Source organism: Coturnix japonica, chromosome 10 (genome assembly GCF_001577835.2).
Source record: "Coturnix japonica isolate 7356 chromosome 10, Coturnix japonica 2.1, whole genome shotgun sequence".
NCBI classification, from domain to species: domain Eukaryota; kingdom Metazoa; phylum Chordata; class Aves; order Galliformes; family Phasianidae; genus Coturnix; species Coturnix japonica.
Window position 1 is genome coordinate 915,569 of NC_029525.1, and position 25,760 is coordinate 941,328.

A 25,760-nucleotide genomic window follows, 5' to 3' on the forward strand; every position below is an offset into this window, starting at 1 on the left:
AGGTTTCACTTGGGAACGCATTCACAAAACTCCCTTCGTTCTCCCCAAGCTGTGGCTTCTAGCAGACAGATGCCGTATGCAGAGTTTGTGTAATCCACTTTGTTTAACTGTCATCATGCTGCCCGATAAACCCAGCCTGCTTCCCGTTCTAAAGACACCTGAAGGTCATGCCCCCTCTCCATCTGTGTGATACACAAACCTCAACTCGCTCACCTTGCAGGGCCTACAAGCTCTGCACCCCCACCACACAGACCAGCGCTTTTCTTTGTTCAGGCTCTGAAGAACCACTACAGTGTGCTGAAGCATTGCAGCAATTCTGTAGCAAGCCCTACAGAAAGCAAAGGAAATCGCAGCTTGATATCAGCGCTGCAGTAGCTGAGATGAGGCCGATTCTATAGCTAAACATACCACTGCCTGCTATTAGAACAGCAGAAAAACTGCCTAGGCTGCTGGATGTGTGAGCATCCTGCCAGCCTGTAGCAAACCTCAAAGTTCCTGTGCACACTCAGTATTTTTTCCTTTGTGTAGCAAGAGATACACCTGTGGAACCCAACTGGAGGAAAGGACCCTGTGCCAGTGGGGCTCAGGAATGGCAAAAAGCAGCATTCCCTGTACTAAGCTCCAATTGTGCAATTTACGCCCCACATAAAATCACATTTTCTTCTGTTGCTTGGAAGTGGGTGGCTACATAGCACATACATACCACACTGAAATGAAGAGTGGGCCACAGTTAATTATGCTTACTTGGTGAAAAATGAACTACAAACCAGCATTTGCAAGGAAAGGAAAGGATGGCACTCCATGGGAACGCTGCTTCAGCTTTACAGAACAAAAACGCCATTAGTGGGAGCTAATGGGGGCTTGGCTTGCATCTTTTGTCTTTGAAGATAGTATTAAAAGCATTTCTTTATTGATTTTAATCAGCAAGCAAAATACCACATCAAACAATTAAACTCGTGCAAAAACAGCATTTCTTCTGGGCACAGATCTGCCTGCAGCTGGAGAGAAAGTGGCAAAGGAAGCTAAAAACCGACGGAAAGGAAAAGACAGAAAGAAACCTTTCTTTCAGTGAAGTGGGCACGGCTCAGCCTTCCTCCTCTTGTTTATGCTCACGGGGCTGAACACAGCACAACTGTCCTACCTCACGCTGGCCTTGTTTCAGCTTCAGGAATGCTGTGCTCATTCAGCCCCTGGCATCACATCCACAAGGCCTTTACTCCAGCTGTCCCTTTTTCTGTTTCTTTCCCATTTGACCTTTTGAGTGCCATCCAGGCACACAGGACTGACTGACAATTCATCGGCCTGAAGATGCCATAATGATTAAAACCGAGGTGGAAATTGAAACAAAGCATGGAAAAATTCCTGCAAATTGTACCAAGAAGGGGGAAAAGGACAGAATAAATGCTGGAGGGCTGCATGTAGCTCAAAGTGCAGTTTGAAGATGAGAAGTGCTGAGCAATACAGTCACCATAAGAGAATCCCAGCCGTGCACTACTGCACCCAGGGACACGTTCTGCATTGGACCTAGACCCCATATGGGCCTGAAAGCCACCACAAGGTGAGGAGTGCCAGGGGGGCACCAAGGGCTCTCAGCAGTAACACTGCCAAGCACATGATGACACCAACTACATCCTAGTTTATTTCTCAAATAGGAAGGTGCAGTGACTTAGAGTCATTGCCTTGCTTCCTTTTTTTTTTTTTTTTTTAATATATATTTTAATCTTTTCCCCATTCTATTTGCCGCTGCCCATTTCAAACCATTAAATGCAGCCATCTCTGCTCAGAAAGCCCTTTGCCAGGCAGGTGAATCCACACAAACAAAACTCCATGCTGTGCGTTTTCTCGGTTCACTGAATCCCTGCCAAAATATAGGACGTTATCTGTATACAATAACAGATTTATAAGTGCATTTATAAGCTACTGCATCTATAATGCATCAGCACCTCCTGTAAGAGGCAGAAGCAAACACAGACATCTCTACCAACCCACTCAAGTACAAACTCCCCACACCCTCCTAACCCAGCCCCAAACAGAAAGGGATTGGGCCACTGCACAACTCAGCCAAAGGGAACAAAACTGAATCCAAGAAGAAAACGTTTCAGCCATTTATTGGGAATAAACTGTCAGTGGTTGCAGCACCCACCCAACCACACGCCCCTTCCTGAAGAAGCACTGCTTTTGGTAGTGCATCAGCAAAACAACGCGTGCAGCTGGCTAACTCGAGACAAAGTCAAAGCAAATCTTAAGAGCAGAAATGCAGTGTTTTCTCTCAGCACACACAACTTAATTCTAAATTAAGGTCCATTTTACTACTTGAATTTCCAATTGAAAGCTAGCGACTTAATTAAACTCTTAGGAAAACTTACTGCTTAAGATCCTTCAACATCATGACCACAAAGCGATTGAAAAATTGCAACCACTTAAGCTCAAATGCAGACTTATGACTCCTGCAGACTTTGACACAGCTCCCACAGGTCCCTTGTACCTTCAGAGCCAACAGGTAGGGCAGCCACGTTGCTCTGAGAGCTTCATCTGCTGCCGGAGCACAAACAGCCAGCTGTTCTCTCAACAACCATCTCAGCCAGCTGTGTGCTGTTTTCCTACCGAACAGACAGAATTAATGCAGAAAACTTGAAATAGTTTGCTTACATATGAATATTAGTGATTCTGCTTATTTATGAACCTATCTTAACGAAGCTTGCCCAGCAACAAGAAACAACAAGGGCAGAAACAGCTGATCCCATCGATATACAAGAGATTTGCAGCCTAAATAAGTGGAAGAAGAGACCAGACATTCCTAGAGTGCACAAGGGCTCCAGCCAGCACTGCTCAGAGCACCACAGATACTCCATTTTCACACAGACAGCTCTCACTAATAGCGCTCAGAGCTCCTTAAAAGCCCAGTGATCAATCAGAAAACTTCATCAGAGGGGTCTGCTAATGCTGTAGTGATTAAACAGACACTGATCTATGTTATCTCAGCGTTTTAAAGTTAGCCTGAATTGCAAGTTTGCCAACATAGAAGCAGAGATGCAGAGAAAACACAGTCGTGTTTTGCATCCTACCATACCCAAAACTCCAGGCTAACATCCTGCAGGTATGTTTGAGTGGATCATTCTTTGAGTGGGGTGGATATTCCCAGCGTAACAACACCACTGTGACGTGCAGCACAGTGTCTGCGCGTGAGTGCGCGGCTGGACCAACCAGTTTCCTAAAGCTCAGCACAATCCCAGCTCTGGTTATTTATCCTTTCACACCCTCGTGTGTGCCAGTATCAGAAAACCCCAGAGCTGTGACCTCCTTATGCTGTAATCATGTGCTCTGTCAGCACACACGCTCACTCATCCAAGCACGCGACCGCCCTGTCAATAACGCAGGCTGATAAGTTTAATTAATAGCCCCGCTTGAAAAACAGGCAAACATCAATAGGAACCTTTCCACCCCCCACGCCCCCCCCCAAATCATTATGTTTTCTCTCAGCTTTATTGAAATTATTTAGCTTTCCTGTACCAGATGAAAACCAGATGTCCCACAGAGGGAGCGGCTGCAGGAGCCAGAAGGAAAAACCAAGACAGCAATGAGTAGGGCCCACCCATTCATTACCCCCATATTTCACTCAACCCATAAGGCTATTTATATTGCATCTCTATTATTACAAATATCGTAATCGTGATGTAATTCTGGAAACCTCAATTTTCTCCCCCGTAGCTGAGGAAGGAGAAAGCAGCACGCGAGTTGAATGGCTCCAGCAAAGTTCCTTTGTGCTGCATAAGCACTTTCAAAAGCTTTGCTCACATTTTGTGGCATGAATGCCAATATCATGGTCTGTAATCCCTTTTGAAGCAGACCAAGCCCAGTATTAATGCAGGCTTTTTGGCTCTTGGATGCCCACTTGCCATACTTACAATACGGAAAAAGGAGTTTGTGCACACAAGGCAATTCAGGAAGTACCACCCCATGTACGCTACTGGGAATATTCGTTTTATTCACACCATTTGCATCAGGAATGCAGCTGCGTGATGTAAAAAGCCAGGAGTGAGACAAAATGATGAATGATTTGCAAAGTTTCTGCTACACACAAGGGCAAAAGAGCAGATGACCTGACCTCACTGGATTTTTGGTGTCACACTGGGACAGGTTGCCCAAGGAGGCTGTGGATGCCCCATCCCTGCAGGCATTCAAGGCCAGGCTGGATGTGGCTCTGGTCTGGTCTAGTGGCTGGCGACCCTGCACATAGCAGGGGGATGGAACTGGATGAGCACTGTGGTCCCTTTCAACCCAGGCCATTCTATGATTCTATGTTTTTCAGGCATAATTCTCAAGAAAAGCACTGTTTTCTATCCCTCCTGCAAGCTTTGTCAATGTCTTTGCTCAAGGTCTTCTCATCCAACAATTCTGGCAATAGAGCTCTTGAACTTTAATCAATTGTACGATAGCCATTACAGAAGCTGCAATTGAGAGTGCAGGCCCAGCTTCTTCAATTTGCAGAAAAAGAAAAGCCGATGGGGAAATGAGCCTTGTCATGCTAGATCAGCTGCACAGAAATCAATGATCAATCCATGTGTGCATACAGGCAACACATACAGCCAGCAACACTCAGGACCACAACAGCAATTGTACGACACCAAGTAAACATGGAGCTCTCACTGTGGGCCATTCACTCGTTTCATACAATCATAGAATGGTCTGGGTTGAAAATGTCCACAGTGCTCATCTGGTTTCAACCCCCTGCTGTGTGCAGGGTTGCCAACCAACAGACCAGGCTGCCCAGAGCCACATCCAGCCTGGCCTTGAATGCCTGCAGGGATGGATTTCTTCCAAACAGATGTAACACCTAGAATTCTTCCAACATTAAGCTACTGTTGACATCCAGTTCCACTCCCCATCATAAGCCATGAACCCTGGAACATACTCAGGCGCTCACCAGGACCAAAGCAAGCAAGTAGCAACACCTCACCTTCCCATTAACAGATGCAAGAGTTGCAAAAGCAGATAAAATATCATAGCTAATGACGCTCCAAAAATATTTCTGGTATCTGACACAGATGGACAACCTTTTTCACAACATGAGTAAAGGGTGGTTGTTGTTTTTTGCTATTGTATGCATTCCAATGCAGCCTGAGAGTTAAGTTCACATTATGCTTTTCACAAGGAGGATGCCAAACCACAGCCCAGCAAACTACGCTGGGTTTTACTTGATTAATCGCTTTGGCCTCCCGCATGACACCTCCAAAGCAGAGTCGTGCTCAGCAGCCCAATCCCTCGGTACGTGTGAAATACCAACACCCTGGAGCTGAGATGCAGGAGGAGGAGAAACATTTCTGCCTTTTACTTTTCCCTAGAAGGTTGGCTTTGCTGCACATCAGTGCGTTGCATTTTGTGGGGCTGATCCATCGCTAATTGAGAGCTCTGGGAAGGACAGGATGGAGACGGGAGGGAGCCGAGGCACCGCTGCTAAAACAAAAAGAGCAACCAAATGCAAAAGCTGCACGTCGCGTTTGGCAGCACGCTGGGATTAGATCACTGCGAATCCCAGCTTAAGCCCCTTAATAAAGTTCAAACATGAATTTCCTGACTAAGGTAAAAAGCCTGGCTAAAATTTATGAACTGCTGGCTAGTTTTCCTCTATCCCAGAGGCCTCCAAATACCAAGAAAACTCTGGCCCACAAATGCAGAGTTCAGGCAGATAATTCAGATACATTCCTCTTTTAGCATCGCTGGAGCTAGAGCCAAGGCAATGAGGAAATAAAGTGCAGTGAGAACAAAAAGATATGCTAGTGAAATACGAAGTTTGATTAATCCACAGGAGGTAAATATCCACTTCATGCATTATACGGCCATCACTCCCTGCCGGCAGCAATTTCAGGGCTCACTCTCATGCACGCTGCTGCTGCAGTACAGCTGGGCTCAGACACCAGCAATGCTATTCTATGGTTCTGCAAACAATCAACTTACTTCACTCCTAAGGACATTACTCTCCAGAACACACCCCTACTTTTTCAGAGCCTTAACCTAAACTGCAAAGTGCCATTTCCAAAGCTCACTAAGTTTATTTTCAATTAAGGAGTGGATAGGAGCCTCACACAGAGGAACATTTAATTTCCTGCTCTGGCGAGGCAGCCCAAATCTTCCCCAGCTTCACCAGACGGCCCACTCCACCTACCAGCAGTTGATTCCTATCTCTGCCCTGAACAATGCCTTCTAAGAAGCCTCATTGTGCTCACTTCAGAGCCCTTCTGATCTGCAGGGTGAAGAGCATTTGCAGTCCAGAGGAGGATTTGTACAGTCTGGAAACTGGGAATGCAAAGCTTGCAGTGCATGCAAAGGGCAGAGAGAGGCAGAGGCACTGGGATGCAGCACACAGCAAGCACAAGATTCCAATGAAACAAGGCTTATCCAGAGGCGGAGTAAATGCCTTGTTATCTGTTACCTGTCATAACTACCTGGCACTGACAGCAACAGATGCTCCATCTTATTTTCATCTATATTCTGGAAACAATAACAATTTCTGCTCTTCAGGGATGACTTTCTGCAGCACCAAGATCTCCTTCACTAAAATATATATAAACACAACATTGAAATTCAGTACTTTCACAGTGACATTTGGAAGCTGTAGGAAGAAAACCAGCCAGGAGAGATGCAGCTCTACCCCCTGCAGCTGCCCCTGCCAGCCTGCATTTCCTAACTCTAAATGTGGAATAAGCAGTGATTCTTTCAAAGAGAAACTAAATTCATATTTCATTAAAATCACTTCCATTTCTTCCTTGATTAGAGGGAAGCAGAGGGTGCTGCCAAACACCTGTGAATCATCATTGCCAAAAAATCATAACCAAAAAAATGCCAGAAAAATGTTATCCTTCCCTTCAATTCTGGTGAAGCTTTACAGACCAAGCCATGGCAACACCAACATGTCATGGCCTTGAATGCCTGCAGGGATGGAGCACCCACAGCCTCCTTGGGCAACCTGTTCCAGTGTGTCTCCTCTCTCTGGGTGAAAAACTTCCTCCTAAGATCCAACCTGAACCTCCCCTGTCTCAGTTTCAAACCATTCCCCCTTGTCCTATCACTGTCTATGCTCACAAACAGCCCTATTTAAATGCTCCCTTCAAGTACTGGAAGGCCACAATGATGTCTCCATGGAGCCTTTAAGCTAAACAAGCTCAGCTCCCTCAACCTTTCTTCATAATAATGGCTGTCCGTTACTGCAATCCAACATGCTTTGGTTTCTATGATGCTCACTTTTGAATACAATTTCAGTTCTCACACAATATCACAATTCTCTTTCTCTTCTCCCTTTAACCAACACTTTGTCTCTCCCATTCGTACAAAGCCATTTTTAAAGGTAGGAAAACTCCAGGGCATATGGTACAAGCTTGTAACTTAAAAACACTGAAAATCAGACCTGAAGTACTAAACATGATGATCTCATTTCTTGTTTCTGACAGAAAAGGTGCTGCTGACAGAGCTGGCTCTGCACAGCACTGGAGGAGCAGCTCGGGACGCTCCTCACCCAGCTTTGCATTGGTGGCTCCTGGTGACGGCAGTTCCTCCACATCCAGCACTGACCATCCGGGCCCAGCCCAGCTCTCCAAGTTAATGGATTTTTTTGCTCCACTCAATAGCTCTTTGTTCAGCATTTGGAAGCACAGCCCGCAGCTCTGGCAGGGGAGCAGTGCTGCACCTAGCAGTGGCCAGCTGCTGCCGGCAGCTCCCAGCTCAGGCAAGGAGGGGAGCAGCCTGCTCCTGGCTGGGGCCAAGCTCCATACACTCAAATTAAATAGCCTCTAATTGCTGCTTACATACGTCTCCAACAATTCAACAAGAACAAAAAAGGAAGACTGTTAGATTTCCAGGCCGTAAGAGCGAAGCCGTAACCTCCACGCACAACCAGGACACACACACTGGTGATGTAATAACACAGCTACAGAAGTTTAAATCAAAATCCAATTACAATTAAAAAGAGATGCTGCAGTGCTGTTCCTAAGATTCCAACACAAATCTGCACCTACTGAGAAGCTGCAGAGCCCTGCACTCCTACAGAAAGCTAAACACTGTTCAACAAAAGCAACTCAAGCCATCAATTCTTCCTCTCTCTTTTTGGCACCAACTATCAGTGGTGAATGACAGCAACAGCTCCTATTGCACAGCCAGCAGCATTCACTGGCCTACTGCTGAAGCATTTTGTTGTTATCATTTTTAAACAACTGAGAAATCCCTGCTGGGATGCTCGGAAGATGCACACAAACAGCTGCTTACAAAAGGTGTCTGGCTTTTGTAGTTTGCAATGCAGTACTTCTTGTGACAAACAAGATCCCCAGATGCTGGGATCGCTATGGGTTACCTAACAACCCAATGCCAACTCCTCGAGACCTGTCAGGAACGTGTGTAACGCTGTTACCTTCACACAAAGATGTCAGCTTGCATTTCTCCATTGAATGCTTTGTAAAAACAAGCGTGTATTGTTTACAAAGCTATTTTGCACCAGTTAGCACTGATACGCCCCAAAAGCTTAAAGACTCATGGATGCCTCAAAACACAACCAAGACCTGCCTAAAAAACAACAACACGGTGGGTCACAGCGCGCACCACGTTCTTTATGTCAGGACTTCAAAAAGAAAGATGGGAGACCCAGGTTTCCTGGTTTTCCCCAGAACAGAAGGTCATAAGGGCACCTTTGCAATAAAAACATCCAGCACTCGTCAGGAGTAATAAGCACCTGAACTGTCAGTGCTTATCTGAAATGTTAACTTCACCTTCTTATTTATCATCCCATCTCACCTTCAGGTTGGTATTTTCACCTCTTATTTGGATGGAAGAAAGAGAGAGCTAATCTAGGACAAGCTCATGCTTTTATACGATTGAGCTTTAGCTAATTATTCCACCTCAAGTATCTGGGAATCAAAGTGTGTCCCATTACTTCTCCCCACCAACTCTCCTGCTGCAGAGATAATGAACCATTGAAAATCTCCCTTTGGACAGATGCATATCCTTTGGAGCTCCAGTTTGCTGGTTCAGAGCCGGGAAAACAGAGCAACTTGTTCCCCAGGCACTCAGAATCCACGGGTACTGAGGGAATGCTTCACATGCAGCTCCTTATACGGAGCTTGAATGGTTCTGGCCAAGCAGTTCTGACCTATTGCACTTGGACTAGAAGCTGTGCATATTTGGGTTTGTTGAACTGACACAGAGAACGATGCCACTGAGGGGGGCTGAATGCTCCAGAAGGTGAATGTATGAGGACCAGGAACACTGTAGGAAAAGCAGAAATCCATCCCTGCGTCTGATTGGGGACAGAATGCTTCGTCAATGCCTTCTTAAATAACATCAGGGCTGGCATCTAAATGAAAAGGAATGATCTATATGGTAATTAAGCAGCGAAGTTATGTGCTCCACATCCCTGATGAAGCATCAAGCTGAGCATAATGAAGTTTTCATCTAAGGTATAGCATGAAGTGTATTGGAAACAGAACTACACAGGCAGTTATTCCTCTGATATCCATGTAGAACACCTGAATCTGAGAAGCTCGGTGTTGGAACTAAATACAGCAGGAGTTCTTCTCTCTGGCAACCCAGCTTTAGTGCCACCCTGCTGAAAATGCCATCTTCCATAGGTAAATAGGAGACATAAGGAAACTGGAAGCAATACAGAAAAATGTAAAGAAAATCATCTATTCAAACCAATTCAAATCTTGCCTTTATTTTAAAAACATGTGGTATTTAAGTAATACCATTTATCATGAGATGAACAGAGAATTACGTCATTTTAGCGATGCCAGAACTAGGCACAAGCAATTGGATCTGACAGCCAGCAGAGTCAAACAGCCCTGCATAACCACTCTGCAAAGCACTACTCCAAAGCAAGTTCGCCCACTGAATCTCCTATTAGGGAAAGTACTTCAGACTTAAGTCAAATGCATGTCAGAAGGAAGTGCCCCTACACCCAGCTTCTGGACAACAGCACAGCATTCAGATGACAATAACAGCTTGCCTCGGAAAGCACAGCTTGGACAGAGCTGGTGGGAATCTTGTAATGACCTCTGCAAGAAAAGAGATCCAAAACAATAGCCTTGGGCTATTCCAAAAGGTAAAGCAGGAAAATAGCAAAGCTGAAGAAAACCTTGAGCTCGCTACGCTTCCGCTCCCTCTATGTGAGCCTGGCTGCAGAGGTATTCCCAGGAACGGGCTGTGCTCCTGGAAGCATTCTGCAAGCATGCAGGGAGCTAAACTGGAATGAGTTTCTCTTATTTGCTGTGCTCTGGTCTCAGAATCCGAAGCTGAAGCACCAACAGGTCTGTCTCTGTGCACTTGCCTCTTAAAAGGGAAGCCTGAGATAAATGTAATTTCATTTTCGATACACAGAAGGAGAACAAGAGGATCCAAGGAGGCTTTTGAAGGAAGGGAAAAGAATGAAGAAAGAGGAAACATGATACAGGTGTCCAGCAGCCACAAAAAACACAAGGAATCAAGAGGCCAACCTGCCAACTGTTCTCAAGGTACCAAGCCCTCAGAGCCAACCCTCTTTGCAGATCCCTCTTTAGGGCAATTCCAGGAAGTGAAGGAAAATCAGAGGTATGCACATCTTATCTGTAAGGCTACTTGATTTGTGACTACGCTGAACAGAACTGGCGGACCAGAAGAAACTCTGGATTAACCTAACCTCGGAGCGACCTGGAGGCAGCTGAAGTGCAACAAGAGAAGCGCAGCTGCCGAAGCAAAGGAATGCAAAGTTCTGCCCCAAAAGCAAAAGGAGCAGCAGCCAGGATTTCCCGAGCCCACAGTGCCCGGAGCCCAAGTCCTCACCAATGGTATGCAGACAGGGAGAGCTGCTATCACTGCCTGCAGCTGCCAGAACACTTGCACTGCTGCAGGAAGTATGGCCAACATATTCCGAGACACCAGCCAGGAATTAGGACACTCCCAAACAAACAGATGAAAGTTCACTCAGAAATAACAAAAAAAATGACAATTCTAACGAAAACTATTTCAACAAATTACACAACAGGCTCAAAGCAAACCAAGGAATGAGTTACTCTATCCCACCTTTAGCCTTCCAAATCCATAAAGCTAACCTCACTGTTCATTCTATTTTATTTCCTTACCAGAAAGGCCCACAGAAAATAACCAGTCACATAAGCTAAACTAGGTACTGAAGACCAGAAAATAAACTTTTGGCTATTAAAATTCTTCTTGATCCCCCAGCTCAGTGGAGCATATAGAAAAAAAACAAAACAAAACCCATATGCTACAATGTCATGAAATCAAGTCTGCAATGGACAAAATAAAGGTTACTGGCAATTCACAAAAGGGTATGAAGGAACACTTGAGTGAAAACAAATGCATTTATGAATTTGTCAAAGCCATTTGCTGTGATTCTTTTCCCTTTTCTGAATCATGTAGTAACCTCCCATCATTGCTCATCCTGTTGTAACTCACTTTATTATCAGCATTTACCAGACAGCCTCGTAATAAAACCACAACTACTTGGGCTTTTTTTTTTTTTTACACCATGAAAAACTTTCCACGCTGCTATCATTTCCATCTTACCTCAAGCACTGGTCCAGCTCCAAGAATAATCTGTTCGACTCCGCTAGCAAATCCCTTCTGGCTGAGGGCAGTGAGGTGATGAATCAGAAAGTTTGTGCTCTGTGTCTTCCCCGAGCCGCTTTCTCCAGAAATCACGATGCATTGGTTCTTCCTGCGCTGAAGCATGGCGTGGTAGGCCACGTCCGCCACAGCATAAATGTGGGGCTCCAGCTTGCCCAGCTGGTGGTTATCGTACATTTTGACATACTTAGGGTTATAAATAGGTAGAAACTTGAACGGGTTAATAACTATGAGGATGCTGCCTACGTAGGTGTAGATTTTCTCTTGCTTAAAGCGGTTCCGGAGGTTCTCCAGGAGTGTTTTCTCATTCAGGTCAGGCAGACCACACAGGTCATCGTAGTCCTTCTGCTGAGGCTGGGGCAGGAAGCCCCGCTCCACCATCCTGCGGCGCTCCTCCGTCACCCGCAGCCAGGACTGCAGGCTGCCGTAGTGGATGGATCCATCGAGGTTCTTCTCCCGCAGGAGGAAGCGGTAATCCTCGCCACTCGTTCGGTTCTCGAGAGCCATGCGAGGCCACAGCATCATGCGCTGCACCGGGCAGTCGGTGGGGTTGAGGATCCATTCCTCCCCACCAAACTCCTTCACTTCTGCGAGAACGTAGCATTTTGTTTTCTCGAGCTGGAGTTTATTGATGAGTGAATCGATCACCTCGGCAGCAGTGGAAGTTTTCCGGGCTGTGATGGGGCAATAGATCGTCCCTTCGGCGATGCTCCCGGGGTAGATGTGCAAGGTGTACTCACTGTCTTCAAAGCGTCGTCTGCCTCCAACATCATTCACACTCATATTGGATCTTTTCCCATCAGTACCTGCACTGCATAGTTGGGACGAGCCTGGACGCTGTCAGGTCATCATGCTATCAACACTGAAAATGGAAGGAAAAAAAGGTTAAGTTCAAATGCTGACCACTTTAACAGTAACAGCTGTTTACAAGGGTGTACAGCAGTAGGACAAGGGGAAAGGTTTTAAGCTGAGACAAGGGAGGTTTAGGTTGGATCTTAGGAGGAAGCTTTTCACCCAGAGGGTGGTGACACCCTCCAAGGAGGCTGTGGATGCCCCATCCCTGCAGGCATTCAAGGCCAGGCTGGATGTGGCTCTGGGCAGCCTGGTCCAGTAGTTGGCGACCCTGAACATAGCAGGGAGTTGGAACCAGATGAGCATTGTGGTCACTTTCAACTCAGACCATTCTATGAGTCTATGATTCTATGATTAAGGCTCACCACTACTCAGTCAGAGCCACCCATATCACCTAACATACTAGGTTTTCCCTGTCCTTGGGATGTCCTCTAGCGTTGGAGGCTGTCCTTGGGGCATCAGAGATGCAAGCAGTTCCCCTGGTTATCCATCCATTAACATTTTTACTGAGAATAAAATCAACACAAGAAGCATTCCTTTGGGCATAACACACCAGACAGCATGCTGAACCAACAGTGACAGTGCAAATGCCAAAAGGTGCCTCAGTTTTATCAAGTATCATGACCAAACAGCTCACTTGAGAGTCAGTGCCCCTGTTTCTATGTTTACAAGTTTCATGCAAACGTGAGGCAAGCATCATCCAACCATGACTTTGGAGAACTTTGGTTCTCCCAACACTGACTTCCCTTTGCACAAAAGCTATGGATTTTACAGAGCCTCTAAGAGAACTCATCCTACCTTGAACATAAAACACCAGCTTAAGAAGCTTTAATGAGCCACCTTAAGGGCACGTCCCAACCAAACAGAAAATGCTTTATCAGTCAATTCAAAGGCTCTTCCGACAAGCATTTAAAATGACTCTCAAAACAATGATTTATTTGCCTAGTCACAAGTTCAAAAACTGCCCGTGACTCAGCTCTCACGAGGTTCAAGTTGTCTCAGACTGGAAATAGATGTAATTCCTGCACCAGTTCAAGAATCGAAACTGCTGATAAGGCTGATGCTTTGCTGCAGCACTAACAGGATGAGGATCTTGAATTGATTCCTTTTACCCACTCCTACTGCTGCTCTGAAATCCAGACTGTGATATAAATCACCAAATAGTGATTTATTTAATTTATTTATTAATTAGTGTGTGTTGTTAGGGTGCATGACACTCTCAAATCTTAGCTGCTTTGCATTAAGGCAAAATGACCACTCATCTCTCCTGGGAACCTGGTCCCTGCCCCAGATCCATCACCCCACAGCAGTGGATACAATCCTTTTTCTTCCAACCCATTAGGGCTCTATCAGTAGCACTTCTGCATCCACCAAGTCCACCTTCCCCAACATGTCCACATCAACAGCAGATTTAACACATCACAGCCCATTCACTCATGCGATCCCTTCTTATTTCTCTCGCACTGCCTAAAACCCATGAAACTCAAACCTCTGGTGCTGAAACAACAAATATAGATAAATTCTCAAACTTAATTCCCAGGAAGACAAGATACCCCGCCACTGGCCCCAAATAAATGCCATTCCAGAGCAAGAGGTTCTCAGGCCCCCCATCAAGCCACAACAAACTCAAAACTCTCCTCAAAGATCTTCATGCAATTCCACTATAGAGATAGAAGAGAGGTGAAATTTCATACAGATGAAGGTTTGTGTGACATCCAGGCTCACGCTGAGCTTTTCACTGAGCATGAAGAAGATTGCGCTGGGCTTTCTTTATCCAGCTCCAAGCCTCCAGAATCAGCTTCTCTTTAAGAAGGAAAAAACACTTTGGCTCAGTAATTCCTCATTGAGACTTTCCTTCAAAGCTTACCATCAAGAAGATGCTCAATGAGGTTAAAAGAAATGTCAAAACCCACACTAGGTCTGGGGTGCACCTGAGCTCCAGATTCATTACTGGAAGAGGCTCTAATTCCAAACACTCACCCCATCCTTGTGCTTTTCCCAACACTACCATCAGTACTCAGAACTACACCACTAGAGACTGGGATATTTAATTTCTTACACACATTACACACGTTTCCAATACCCTCGAATGAAATGCATTATTTTATGATGCACTGCTGTATTGTTTCTCACTCCCATATTTCATGAAGTATATTATCCCTAGCCACACGCTATGCGAAGCAGAGAAATTAATATGTCACAGTGAAATACATCTGGCATGGCTACACGGCGCACTGCTTGGTAGCAGGACATATATTATGCACTGGGAAGTACTCCAGCTGCTTTCCTATAGGTTTAGGATAAGCACAGATGCAGCAGGGATGACATCAGCTCTGCGCTGCGTTGGGCTTTCTTTGTCCAGCTCCAAGCCTCCAGTATCAGCTTCTCTTTAAGGAGGAAAAAACACTTCAGCTCAGTATTTCCTCATCGAGACTTTCCTTCAAAGCTTACCACCAGACGGACAGCTATTTTTATTCAAGTTATCTGAGCCTATCAAAGGCTGCTGACTCACGTGAGAGCTGCAAACAATACTTTAAGCCAATCGCTTCCAGCAAAACCACCTTCCACGCTGCCTCCTCCTTCCCCTACACACTCACAAGCTCCATAAAGCAGCCTGCCCCTCTCCCCAGAATGTTCTTTTTCTTCCCGATAGAAGCCGATTCTACATGGCCTCAGCAGCACAGCAAACATCACCTGCACCCAAACAGCTCCGTGACTGCCTGAAGGCAGAGCCAAGCACCAGCCTTCCACAGCACGCCAACGCCAGGCGCTTCCATCGAGCACACTGAAATTTGGTGAGGTGAGAAAGTGCAGAGGTGTTAATTTGAGCCGTATAAATCCCTGCAAGGCTCACTACGTGATTTACTCTTAATGACATTAAACATGTCTTGGAGCATTACGCTGGGTCAGAGAAATGTTAATCAAGGTAATTGCCTGTGGTCTCCCAGCCACCGATGGACAGGAGCCTGGCTCTGCTCAACATCTAACACACCTCACATGGGCAGTGAGTTTCAGCACATACAAAACAGCATCCCCCAAGAGTGAGGCTGCAAACTAAGCCTTGTACCCTCTTGCATTACAAAGCAAATTCCTATTTACTAGGCGCGGAGGCTCCCACACAAAAATCACAACAATAACCGGCCAAACAGCTGGCTGAAAGAAAACATGTATTTAAATTATGATGGTCAACTGGGCTTTGAGTATATGCTGAGTTTGTAAGTGGTGGTGTATGTCTACACTACAGGCAATCCTTTATTAGTTGACCATAATGTGGTTAAAGTTTAAGGCAGTTAAACACTGGTAGCAAGCATACTTTCTTAAAGGAAACAGATATACAGCAGTATACTGGGAGTGCTTTTGTATCGAGGAGCACATTCTGAAGCAAGTTTTATTCTATAAGCAACATTGCATGAATGAGAATGGTTGCATTACCTTTGGGAAAGTCCAAAAAATGGGGAGAAAAGGAGCCCGGAGCCTCTGTGATCAAGTATCACCACAAAGAGCACAAGTGCAGGCCTTCAGTTGTGCTATTTCCTGCTTTTCTGCACAGAAAGACATGTCTCAGTGTTTTCCTTTTCAGGGACAATGTAAGCAGCACGTGGCAAAAGGCCAAAATAAGCTGTCCACTGGAAGCATCAGTACCCGCTATAAATAATCCGAGACAGCTAAAGCTTGAAATCATGGCCAGGACTTGCCAAATACTGGAGGACTGGAAAGAGAAGAGAGCAGTGTCAGTGCTGAGGCTGCTAGAGGGGCAGTTCTGGAAGCAAAATTCATTTACAGTAACGCTGAGGAGTAACTATAAAAACAGAGTAACTTGCTTCCCCTTCCTAACCCTGAGACAACTGCAAAGCCTTGGCTGTTCGAGCTGCACCCCTGCACCAGAACACAGACCACGTGCAATAGAAACTCCTCAAGCAGACATCTTAATCTGAGACAGCCAATTGAAACGGGATGCACTGCTCAATCTGAACTTACTGGCATAGGAGCTCTCTGAACTTCTCTTTGGCAGCAGCAGAAGGAAGACAGAGCAGCCCCCAACAGCGAGCTGGTACTGGACTGACACAGCTGTGACAGCTGATACCGTCAAAACTATGGTGTTCAGGAAAGGCAGAAGAGCCCACCATGATGCCAAGTGTCTCCTTGCACAGGGAGGAGAAAGATAAGGGTAATTTCCTTAATTTATGAACAAAAATATCTATACAAATGTGCAAGGTTTCAGTCACCCAGAATGTGATTACTGCATGAAGTTTAACAAACCGGTTCATTCAGACATTGGCACAATGCTAATCCTCCTCTTTTAATGGCCTTTCTCTTTGCTTATCCTGGTTTTCCTCTTCTTCTTGTGATAGAAAAAAAAGCATGTGCTCATCCAGTGCTAAGCACCATCCCTCTGGTAAGGGGAGAGGGGAAGGCAGTGAAAGTATCTCTACAATTAGAGGTCAGCCCCACCACCACACCTTTGGAGTCAGAGTACACAGAGCCCCTCAGTAACTGCCCGGAATAGGAAATAAGAAGCTGTGGATACACAGCTGAAACCATGTAACCAGTTCCCAAAGACTCAGTTGCCCAGGATGAGTGTAACCTGAAGTAGGATGAGAACACTTCATAAGTTCCCCTAAGCTTGTTGGCTTTTCCATGGATGTGAAGATGGAGAGATGTCATCTCAGCCTTGTTTTTCCTTAGTTTTATACTGTCGTTCATCACTTCTATCAGCATCTTGACTATGCCCTAAACATCCAGACCCACACTCCAGCTTGTTGCATGGCAGCCTCACCACGACAGCAGCACTTGCCTTGCTGTGCAATGTAGGCCTTTCTTCTCTTTCTGAGGTGCACTCTGTTTATCATGCTAGAATCTTACAATTCTTCCTATTTAAGAGGCCTGCGGATACACCAAATACCTCAGCAGATGATTCCAAAGCCTGGAATTACCCCACATTTTGAGGTTTTGCTATTCCGCTGCGGTCCAAGAGCTATGAATGCTGCTCAACATCCCCTCTCCCAGCAGCTGCAAGCAGGGCTAGGACACTGCTACCCCTTAACCACCCTCTTACTGACGTACTGCATGGAAATCTGTTGGGCTGCAGCAGAACTTTTATCTAAGACAAAACAAAAAGGGGAAAAAATAAAAAAAAATCACAGGAAAAACCGTTGCAAAACAGTTCCTACAGGCCGTTGAAAATGGCTCCTGTGAACAGGGAGCTGACTTAAGGCATGAATAATATCACAATCACTTACTCTTCCCCTTAAGGTCAAAGCACCTTCTGTGCAGAGAATGAATCAGTGTTCAAGGAATTAATCACAGCCACGCTGTGAATGAAGCTCTTGTCTGCAGGGTTCCTGCCTCGCTCACTGGAGAAGCTGCAGTAGGCAGAGATGAAGGCCCGCTAACACGGAGCAAAAAGGGCCCTCAGGAAGGCATGCTGAGGTCTTGTGATGGAGGAAACTGAATGAGAGAAGTGATTTCCATCTCTTCTTCCGTCACAGGCTTTCTGCATGATGCTGGGAGGCGAGAAGTGTGGTGCAAACAAAGCATGTCACCATCGGCCGCAGCTGTTCCTCTTTCTTCGGTTCCTAAACTGAGTCACTGCAGCCTGGTTCCTGGAAATGCTACAGTGCTCCTGAAATTCCATGCTCTAAAATAGGCTGCTTTCTCATGGCACACACCCAGCAGTTAGCACCTTCCGGCTGATACTCACCACGCTCCCCTTCCTCTGCTTCATTTAGGAAATCACATCAGAGTGAGTAAGGACACAAAGTGCTGGGTACTTAGCACGTGAGCATCAGCACTGGAAGCTCTGCTGACTGAGCCAGCATTGGGCACCATGCTCTGCAACTGCTCCCTGGGTCCTTCTTCCGCAGAGCTTCCTAGCTTATGAAAGTCAATAGCCTTTTAGTTAGTTTTCTGTGTAATCCTACAGTTTATCTTGTAAATTTAAATTAGAGCAATCACAAATGAAAAGACAGAGCGGGTCTGGTCTTCAGAAGCAGAAAACCCAAAATACATCAGGGGCTAGAAAGTGTAGCCAATAAAAAATAAAGGATAAAATCAAAAGAATCATGCTAATGCTCCCCTTTAACACAGCCATCACAGATCCCAGAATTATTTGCTGAACAACTATGAACTACAAACACAGCATCTTCCTATTCCTTCCCCCATCCCTGGAGACACTGAAGGCCAAGCTGGGCAGGGCTCTGAGCCCCTGACTGAGCTGCAGACATCCCTGTTCCTATTACACTAGTAGCTAAATGTCACTGCAACACTGCATTAGAACATTTCACAAGATTACTGAAATAAATGGCAGGGAAAAAAAGAAAAAAAAAAAGAAAAAGAAAAAAAAAGCAGATTTCTATATGCTGGTCTCAAGAAATAATTTACCATTCTTGAACAGCACCACTGCAATAGCTTGAGGAACAGGGTGTTTGGTTTTCTCTTCCCTGGAAGATCTTAAGGGCGTTGATGTTACCTGGCAGGAGGTAACACAACCTGACCTCAGAGCCAAGATTAAGTGCATCAGTGCTGGAGAAACTTCATGACTGATGGTCTCATCCCTCACGTTGCAGAACATGAAGGACTGCAACCAATGCTGAAAAGGGGATGGTTTTACAACTTCTTCACGGGAAACTCTTTTTAGCTATCAGCCTTATTCCAATAAAATACTCCAGCCTTCCTAACTCAATTTTACTTCACTGCACAAAAATTACTCCCAGAGACTCATCAATGCAGAAACCCTCAGCTTGCTCTTCAGCAAAGGAGACACCTCCAACTCTCCTGCTGATGGAATACATCCTGCTAATGCACACTCCAAGATTGGAACTAAAGTGCAGCTCTCATTGAGTATACGCCATGATTTTTGTTTGTTTGGTTTGGAAACATTTTAGGTAAAATACACCTTCTAATAAACAGCAGTTTAAATATATAGAGCTTTAAAAAAAAAAAACAAAGCACACAAAAACGCCTTTTCTGTTCCATCTGTCTCTGATTTGAGCCATGGGCGCTGAGGCACCAAAGACCTTCAGCTTAAGCCATCAGCAAATCCCAGCAGCCACCACATTTATTTTCTCTCTTCTCCAAGCACTCTTGCAAATGTCATTTCCAAGCAGCAATTTCTTCTGCTCTAACTTTCACTTCCGAAATACAAATCAACAAGGCTTGGACACCATCCATCCAGGTTCTTTCCAAATCCTCCAAATCTCCTCCAATGCATTTCCATTGCACTGGGAATGGAGGCAGCCCAGAGCTCACTGCTGAGCGCCCGGCCTCTGCCTTCCTATTGCCACTTCTGCTTGTTCCACCTTCCCATCCACAATCTGCCAATGAAATCATTTCCCAATAGACGATAATCTCTACTGCAGCAAATGAAAGTCAGCCCTCGGCAGCAATAACCGCAGCCTCGCCAGAAGACAAGCAGCTGCCCCTGGCTGGACTGAAGTTTTGCATTATGCAAGAGAGAGCACCACACGTTGTCCCAGCACATCCGTCCCATCCTGGAGCTCAGCAGCTCAGTGCATGGCAGCCAGCAGCTACAGTGTAAGAACCAAGAGGAAAATAAGTTGCTATTTTTTTAACACTACCACATCATCCAATCTTAACCAAACAAAGCAGAGAGAGTGGGACATCAAACGAGGTCCTCCAAGTCCTCCTCCTTCCTCACCACCACCAACATGCATAACTTTTAGAAGCACTGCATTCATATTTTAGAAGTAAAGCATTCAGAAACATGCTGTCAGGAGAAGGAATATTAAACTGCCAGATCTGCTCCGTTAGCTCAAAACAAACAAGCAGGGTGAATCATGTTTTTAACAAGACTAATACAGCAACTAATACATGAAAAACCCGAGTTCTGCCTCTAAAGGCCACATCCAGGAAAAAAAATACTCATCCCACAGATGATGATAATTTACAAAGCCGGGGCACAGATAGATTGCTGTATTTCAGCTAACCACACAACAATGTACTCAATCTCAGAATTAGGCTGTCACTGAAGTGCCATAACATGAGAGTGTCTTTTGAATGTGAAGATGAGTATTGTGAATGCACGGGAACATGAAACTAAAAACAAAACCTTCTCCCAACACAAATACTGAAAATACCTTGAATTATAGACAACAGCTTCACTAAAAATAGTTACTGTCAGACACCTGAGAACACAAGCTTTGGAATTCTTTGAGAACATGAATATCTAAAGGAAGAATAAAAGAGGGGAGATAGCCAACTATGTAATAATGCATAACATCTGCCTTTTGCAGCTATTTCGGGGAATTAGTGCTACTTTTAACAAACAGAGGCACACCGGTGATGGCAGCACTGCGAAAGTTTCCACCTCTGCTGCTTGTATTTTCATACAGAGTGAAAATACAGTTGCTTGTTGAGAAATGGATGTAACAGACTAATGCATGAGAAGACAGGCTCCTCCAAGCGTGCACACTCCGGGCGATGCCAGCAGACAGCAGATTAACTCGTTGGTGCTGAGGCACAGCAAGCTAAGAGACAGCAAAAGCTGTTAGGGAACAAGAAAACAGAAATGAGCCTTGTGATCAAAAACACACCTAGAGATGTCACCAAGCAGCCAGCACACAGCTGCTGCTGCAGATAACAGACAGGAACAAGCACTGCACTGATCCCGCTGCTCTCACCATCTCCAAAATAACCCTGCATCGATCCACATTTGGCCAACCAGGGCTCTGCTCAGAAACTGCAGAATCCTGATGAGGTCAGCCACCCTGCGAGCCCACAGAAAAGGCTCATATAATTCAGAGTTTTAATTAGCTAGGTTGTTACTCTCAGCAAGATAGGACATACTAAGGCTCACTGCTGATTTGTTTGGTTAAAACCAAGGCATCAGAACATCACAGAAAAAGACTTTATTGTTAAAAAAAAAAAAAAAAAAAAAAGAGCAGGAAAAGGAAAAATTCCGACATGTGCGTGGTGTTTGTTTTGAGAGGCCAAGTGCTGTGGATGGCCTGACGGAGATCAGCCACGCCATCCAAACAAAACACCGCCAGCTCTGCAAGGCAAACCCGCGGCCAAGCGAGGAGTGGAACTTGCAACGGGAACTCCAAGGCCTGGTCGAGCTGCAGGTCGGCCTCCCCTCAAGGTTATCGAGTTACTGCTTTCTGAGATGGAAAAGATAGGCTGCAGGAATTCAGCAGGACTGGTACCGGGGAACTGATGCATCCACCAGTGAAGCACCGTGATAGAAATCACCTTCTCAATGAGAAAAGCCACAAATGATCAAGTACCTACAGCACAGGTTGTGACACAGCCATCGTAAAATGTGTACTTTAGGACGCAAGCCCTCTGGCTTATTCCAGACTGGGAGGTTTACTGGCATTCACACACCTTTTGCTAATGATACATCACCAAGAGACATTAGGAAGAAAGCATCCGGACCTTCTCCTTCTGGGCAACAGCCACAAACAGTGCCGTGGCTCAGCTCGTAACTTCATCTCTGCACTTGGAGATCAGCGTTTGCCTTAAATGGCCAAGCTGGGCCTAAGCGTAAGTGATGCCAGCAGTGGAATGCAGCTATTTAATAAATAAAATTCAGAAGTACGTTCTGGGTTCTGGAAAAATCACAAAGTCCCACAAGGTAAGAATGAATCTGATGGAGGTAACGGCCTCAGTCTCACCGTGTTCTCTGAAAAATAAGAGCAACTGAAAAAGCCCTTCTCTCTCACGCGGAAGCTGGAGATCTGATTTCTCTAAAGATCAAGCAACAAAAAATAGCAATATTCACAAGTTGGCAATGGAGTTTCCATGCTTCAGTAGGCACAAATTGAACCAAGCGGATTCAATTGAAACCAGCACAAACTATTCGCTTTCTCCTCCCAGCCTGACTGCTTTAAGCTTCCACGTGTCATCCTGGTCTTCAGAAGGCAATTTTTCATCCAGAATAAGAGGGCGCAAGGGAAGTGGGAGGGTAACAACTACTTCTTTCCATTGGAAGGAATATTTTTTCATTAGCAACACTAAAAACCACAGCAGAAGACACGCTTTTCCACCCCACCGCACCCTATCCAGTAACTGAACAGATTCATCCTCAGCCAGGAACATGAAATTCTGACCTGATCTATCCTCAAAAAGGACATTAAAGCAAATGGAAAACAGAGCACACGGCTCATGCAGCCTGCACCATGAAAGGTCAAACATTCTCAGGTGACTTCAGAAATTAGACGAGGCAGCAACAGAAGAGTATCTGAATCTCAAAGATGGCAGAATAGCAGATTATCTGAGCAGAAACACCACGGGGACAAAGAGCTGTGCTCAGCGAGCTCTGCAGAAGGGCTCCTTGGACATCTGCTCCTGCATTTACCGCCCAGTGGCTCCCAAAGCCGCTTCGGCGGCGGCATTTGTCCTAATTGCAGTCGGTGGATAATCGCGCTTATCCCGCACTGTTAGCTGCTCTGGGGGTGCCAAACGCAGGACAAAGCTCTCTTCCACCTTGCAGATCACTTTTCTTTGATATTTGCAATGGATCCAAAGCTTCCCCCAGGATGTTTTGGTTTTGAATGTTTCTAAATCATCAACCAACTGTTACTTTCAGCTGTCAAACATACGTAATTACTTACACCAGTAAGTAAAAGACTACTGCAGATTTGTTGAATTAACAACTGCGTATAAACACATTCCTTTAAGTTTGCTGACCTTACCTTTCTGATTATTAGGACTTCTATAAGCAGAGAGCAACCAGATAGTACCCACAAATTTCTAAATTACTCATAAAACTTGTTTTCTGACCCCCAAAACCAAGCCCACAAAAGCAACCAAAAACCACAATGCATATTCCCCAAGCTGGTTTCCCGAGCCTTGTGCAAACCCCTGAGCAAACACAGCAACGTGCCACCACTCTGCACCGTGCCCTTGGAAGGGGACCGGATGCAACAGAGGTCAACAGCACGTTATCTGAAGAACCCGAAACGCGATGCTGATGGCAGGAAAAGCCAGGCTCAAGTAACACAGCTGGCTGCATGGCCACCTTTTATTTACAAGAAGGACAACTGAGAAGGGAACCACAGGTACTCCATGCTAACCAGATGTAAGCGGCATTCCATCACCACCTAGAAACAAAAAGAATTTTCCTTGATGTCAGAACCTCAGCTACGACAGTTAAACGCTGGTCCGGAAAGAGAAGCCATACTTTTTGCACAGCTCTCTCCCCAGCATCACCAGACCTCAGTGCAAAAATGCCTTAAAAGATCTTACAGATGCGAGGCTACTTATTTTCCTCAACTAAGTCACCTAGATTCGCATTCAGCATGTTAAACTCTCAGCCAAATAACTCCAGCTATACATTTCTCATACTCGAGGGATCCGTTTTGCAATACTCACCCACCCAACGACATCTGCAGAGCCGGCACCTTCACCTATGCACACAGACATTAGGTGAGGAGGACCTGAGTATTTACATAAACCAATTGAACCAAACGGTTCCAGATTACGACCAATCATTCAACTGGCAGGAGGCCAAGAGAGCTCTCCACCAGAGAAAGAGGTCGGCGAAATCCAATAACAAGTATTTAAAAAGACAAGTAAACAACATTAGTTCGATTTTCTGGCCGGGAGGCACGGCGAGTTCATTATAAAACAGGGAGGAGGGGATGGAGGGGTGACCCAGCAATAAGATAAAACAAAAATCAGCAGATTTAATCCATGGGGTGGGTTTATCTCCCCGATTACTTGCACACCATTACCCTGGCAGAATTGGAAGCATTAGGACAGCAGTGCCGGCAACAGGCAGCAAGCCGTGCTTTCTCCTGCGGCTGCTCTGTGTGCCGTGGCAGCACCAGGTCAGGCGCGGAGCAGATGCTACCTCTCACTTCTAATCAGAAGCACAGAGACATGGCACTCGTCAGACACGGCGGCTCCCAAAGCTGGCTGCCAGCTCCGATCCTTCAGACATGCAGGAAGAAAGCGCAGGTGTGCTGTTACTCCTACGAGTTTAAAGAATGAATTCAGCAGGGAAAGGCAGACACGGAGTCAGCCTCACTAAGATTTTCAGGACTCATCTTAGCTCATCACACCAAGAAATGGGGCAGGAATAACAAGAGGCATCCATTTCCTATCACCACAAAGGCGCTGGCAGAAAAGGCACGAGCAAAAGCCAAGTTGCCGCTAATTAATTCGCATTGTTTGGAGAACTGAAATAGGTCCCGTTATTTCTTAACCAGTATGAGAGTTAAGAAGGACAACACGAAAAGTTCTTCTATCCGTTTGTAAGTAATAGGCATTACAGAGCTTTTTCGCCCCTCTCCCATGAGATGCTGTCTCTGACACCCCACCTCTGCCACATGCACAGTGATGAAGCCCAAGATTTGGATCAGCAACCTGAGATTTCGCTGACTTTTCAGAAAAGCGATATGCACTGCTCTTGCCTTTCTGAAGGGCCTGAGCACTTCCACCTTTCCTAACAAAGCTGATGATGTTTTCCATGCTCGGACTCAGCCTGGAAGTCACTTTCAACAGAAAATGCCTTTTTTCCAGCTTAGCATTATTGCTCTCTGCACCTCAGCTGCAGGCAGAAAGAGGGATCAGGAGCCTCACACCAATTTAAGGGCATCACCATCTTTAAGCTGCCAGCATTTGCCATCTGACGTGCATGGAAAACCATTTAGTGTTTGATTATTCTAATTGCCTTCAGCAGAAACAGTGGCTGACACAAGTCCCATCGATCTGCCACTTTCCCCAGTCCTTTCCAATAAAGTCTGCAGTGAAACTCCTCTTCAGCATGACTAGAGGCAGCACCATTAACCCTAACTTTTAAAGGGTAATCAGGTTTGACAAGCCACAAGTTTTAACAGAATGATGGCTGGCGTTTTTTTTTCCTGCCTGGTTAAACGTGTTCCTCCAAAACAGAGGCGTTTTTTTTCTGTTTTTTTTAAAAGCAGTTAAATGCAAGACCAACCCAGCTTCAGTAACAAGGATCTGAAAGGTCAGATAACAACAAAGCACAGTGAGCAGCCTGACTGGGACAGAGCCCGCATTGCTCAGACCCTGGGATGTGAACTGCCCTTTTCCTTTCAGCTTCTGCTATGCACACCCATTTCTCCCAATACTTTGCCAACTGCTTGTTCAGACACTGTACATTTGATCAGCTTACTCAAATGATCACGTCTTGAAACTAATCAGTCCCTTCTTCAGCCAGAGGACAACCTGCCTGCATCTAGCACCACTTCTGAGATAGGAGAAACCACATCCCTTCCAAATGAGATCCTGCTTTCTCCAAGCACATAAATCGGTTTTGCAATTTCAATTTCCAGGTAACTACAGCAATTTTACAAGGTCATTCTGGAATCTTTTAC

The 25,760-nt window shown here is 45.5% G+C and overlaps 1 protein-coding gene across 13 annotated transcripts in view; it reads right to left on the bottom strand.

Annotated features, from left to right (window-relative positions):
• MYO9A (myosin IXA) overlaps window positions 1-25,760 on the bottom strand; it is a 156,162-nt gene that overhangs the window by 115,350 nt on the left and 15,052 nt on the right. For 11 of the 13 annotated variants that reach the window (XM_015872538.2, XM_015872539.2, XM_015872535.2 and 8 more), the window contains exon 2: window positions 11,545-12,466. In XM_015872538.2, coding sequence (XP_015728024.1) covers window positions 11,545-12,387 — 843 coding nt within the window. In that variant the 5' untranslated portion in view covers window positions 12,388-12,466. Of the gene's footprint in view, window positions 1-11,544; window positions 12,467-15,888; window positions 16,039-17,696; window positions 18,085-25,760 lie in introns of those variants that run through there. The other 2 variants (XM_015872532.2, XM_015872531.2) reach the window with 2 other exon arrangements.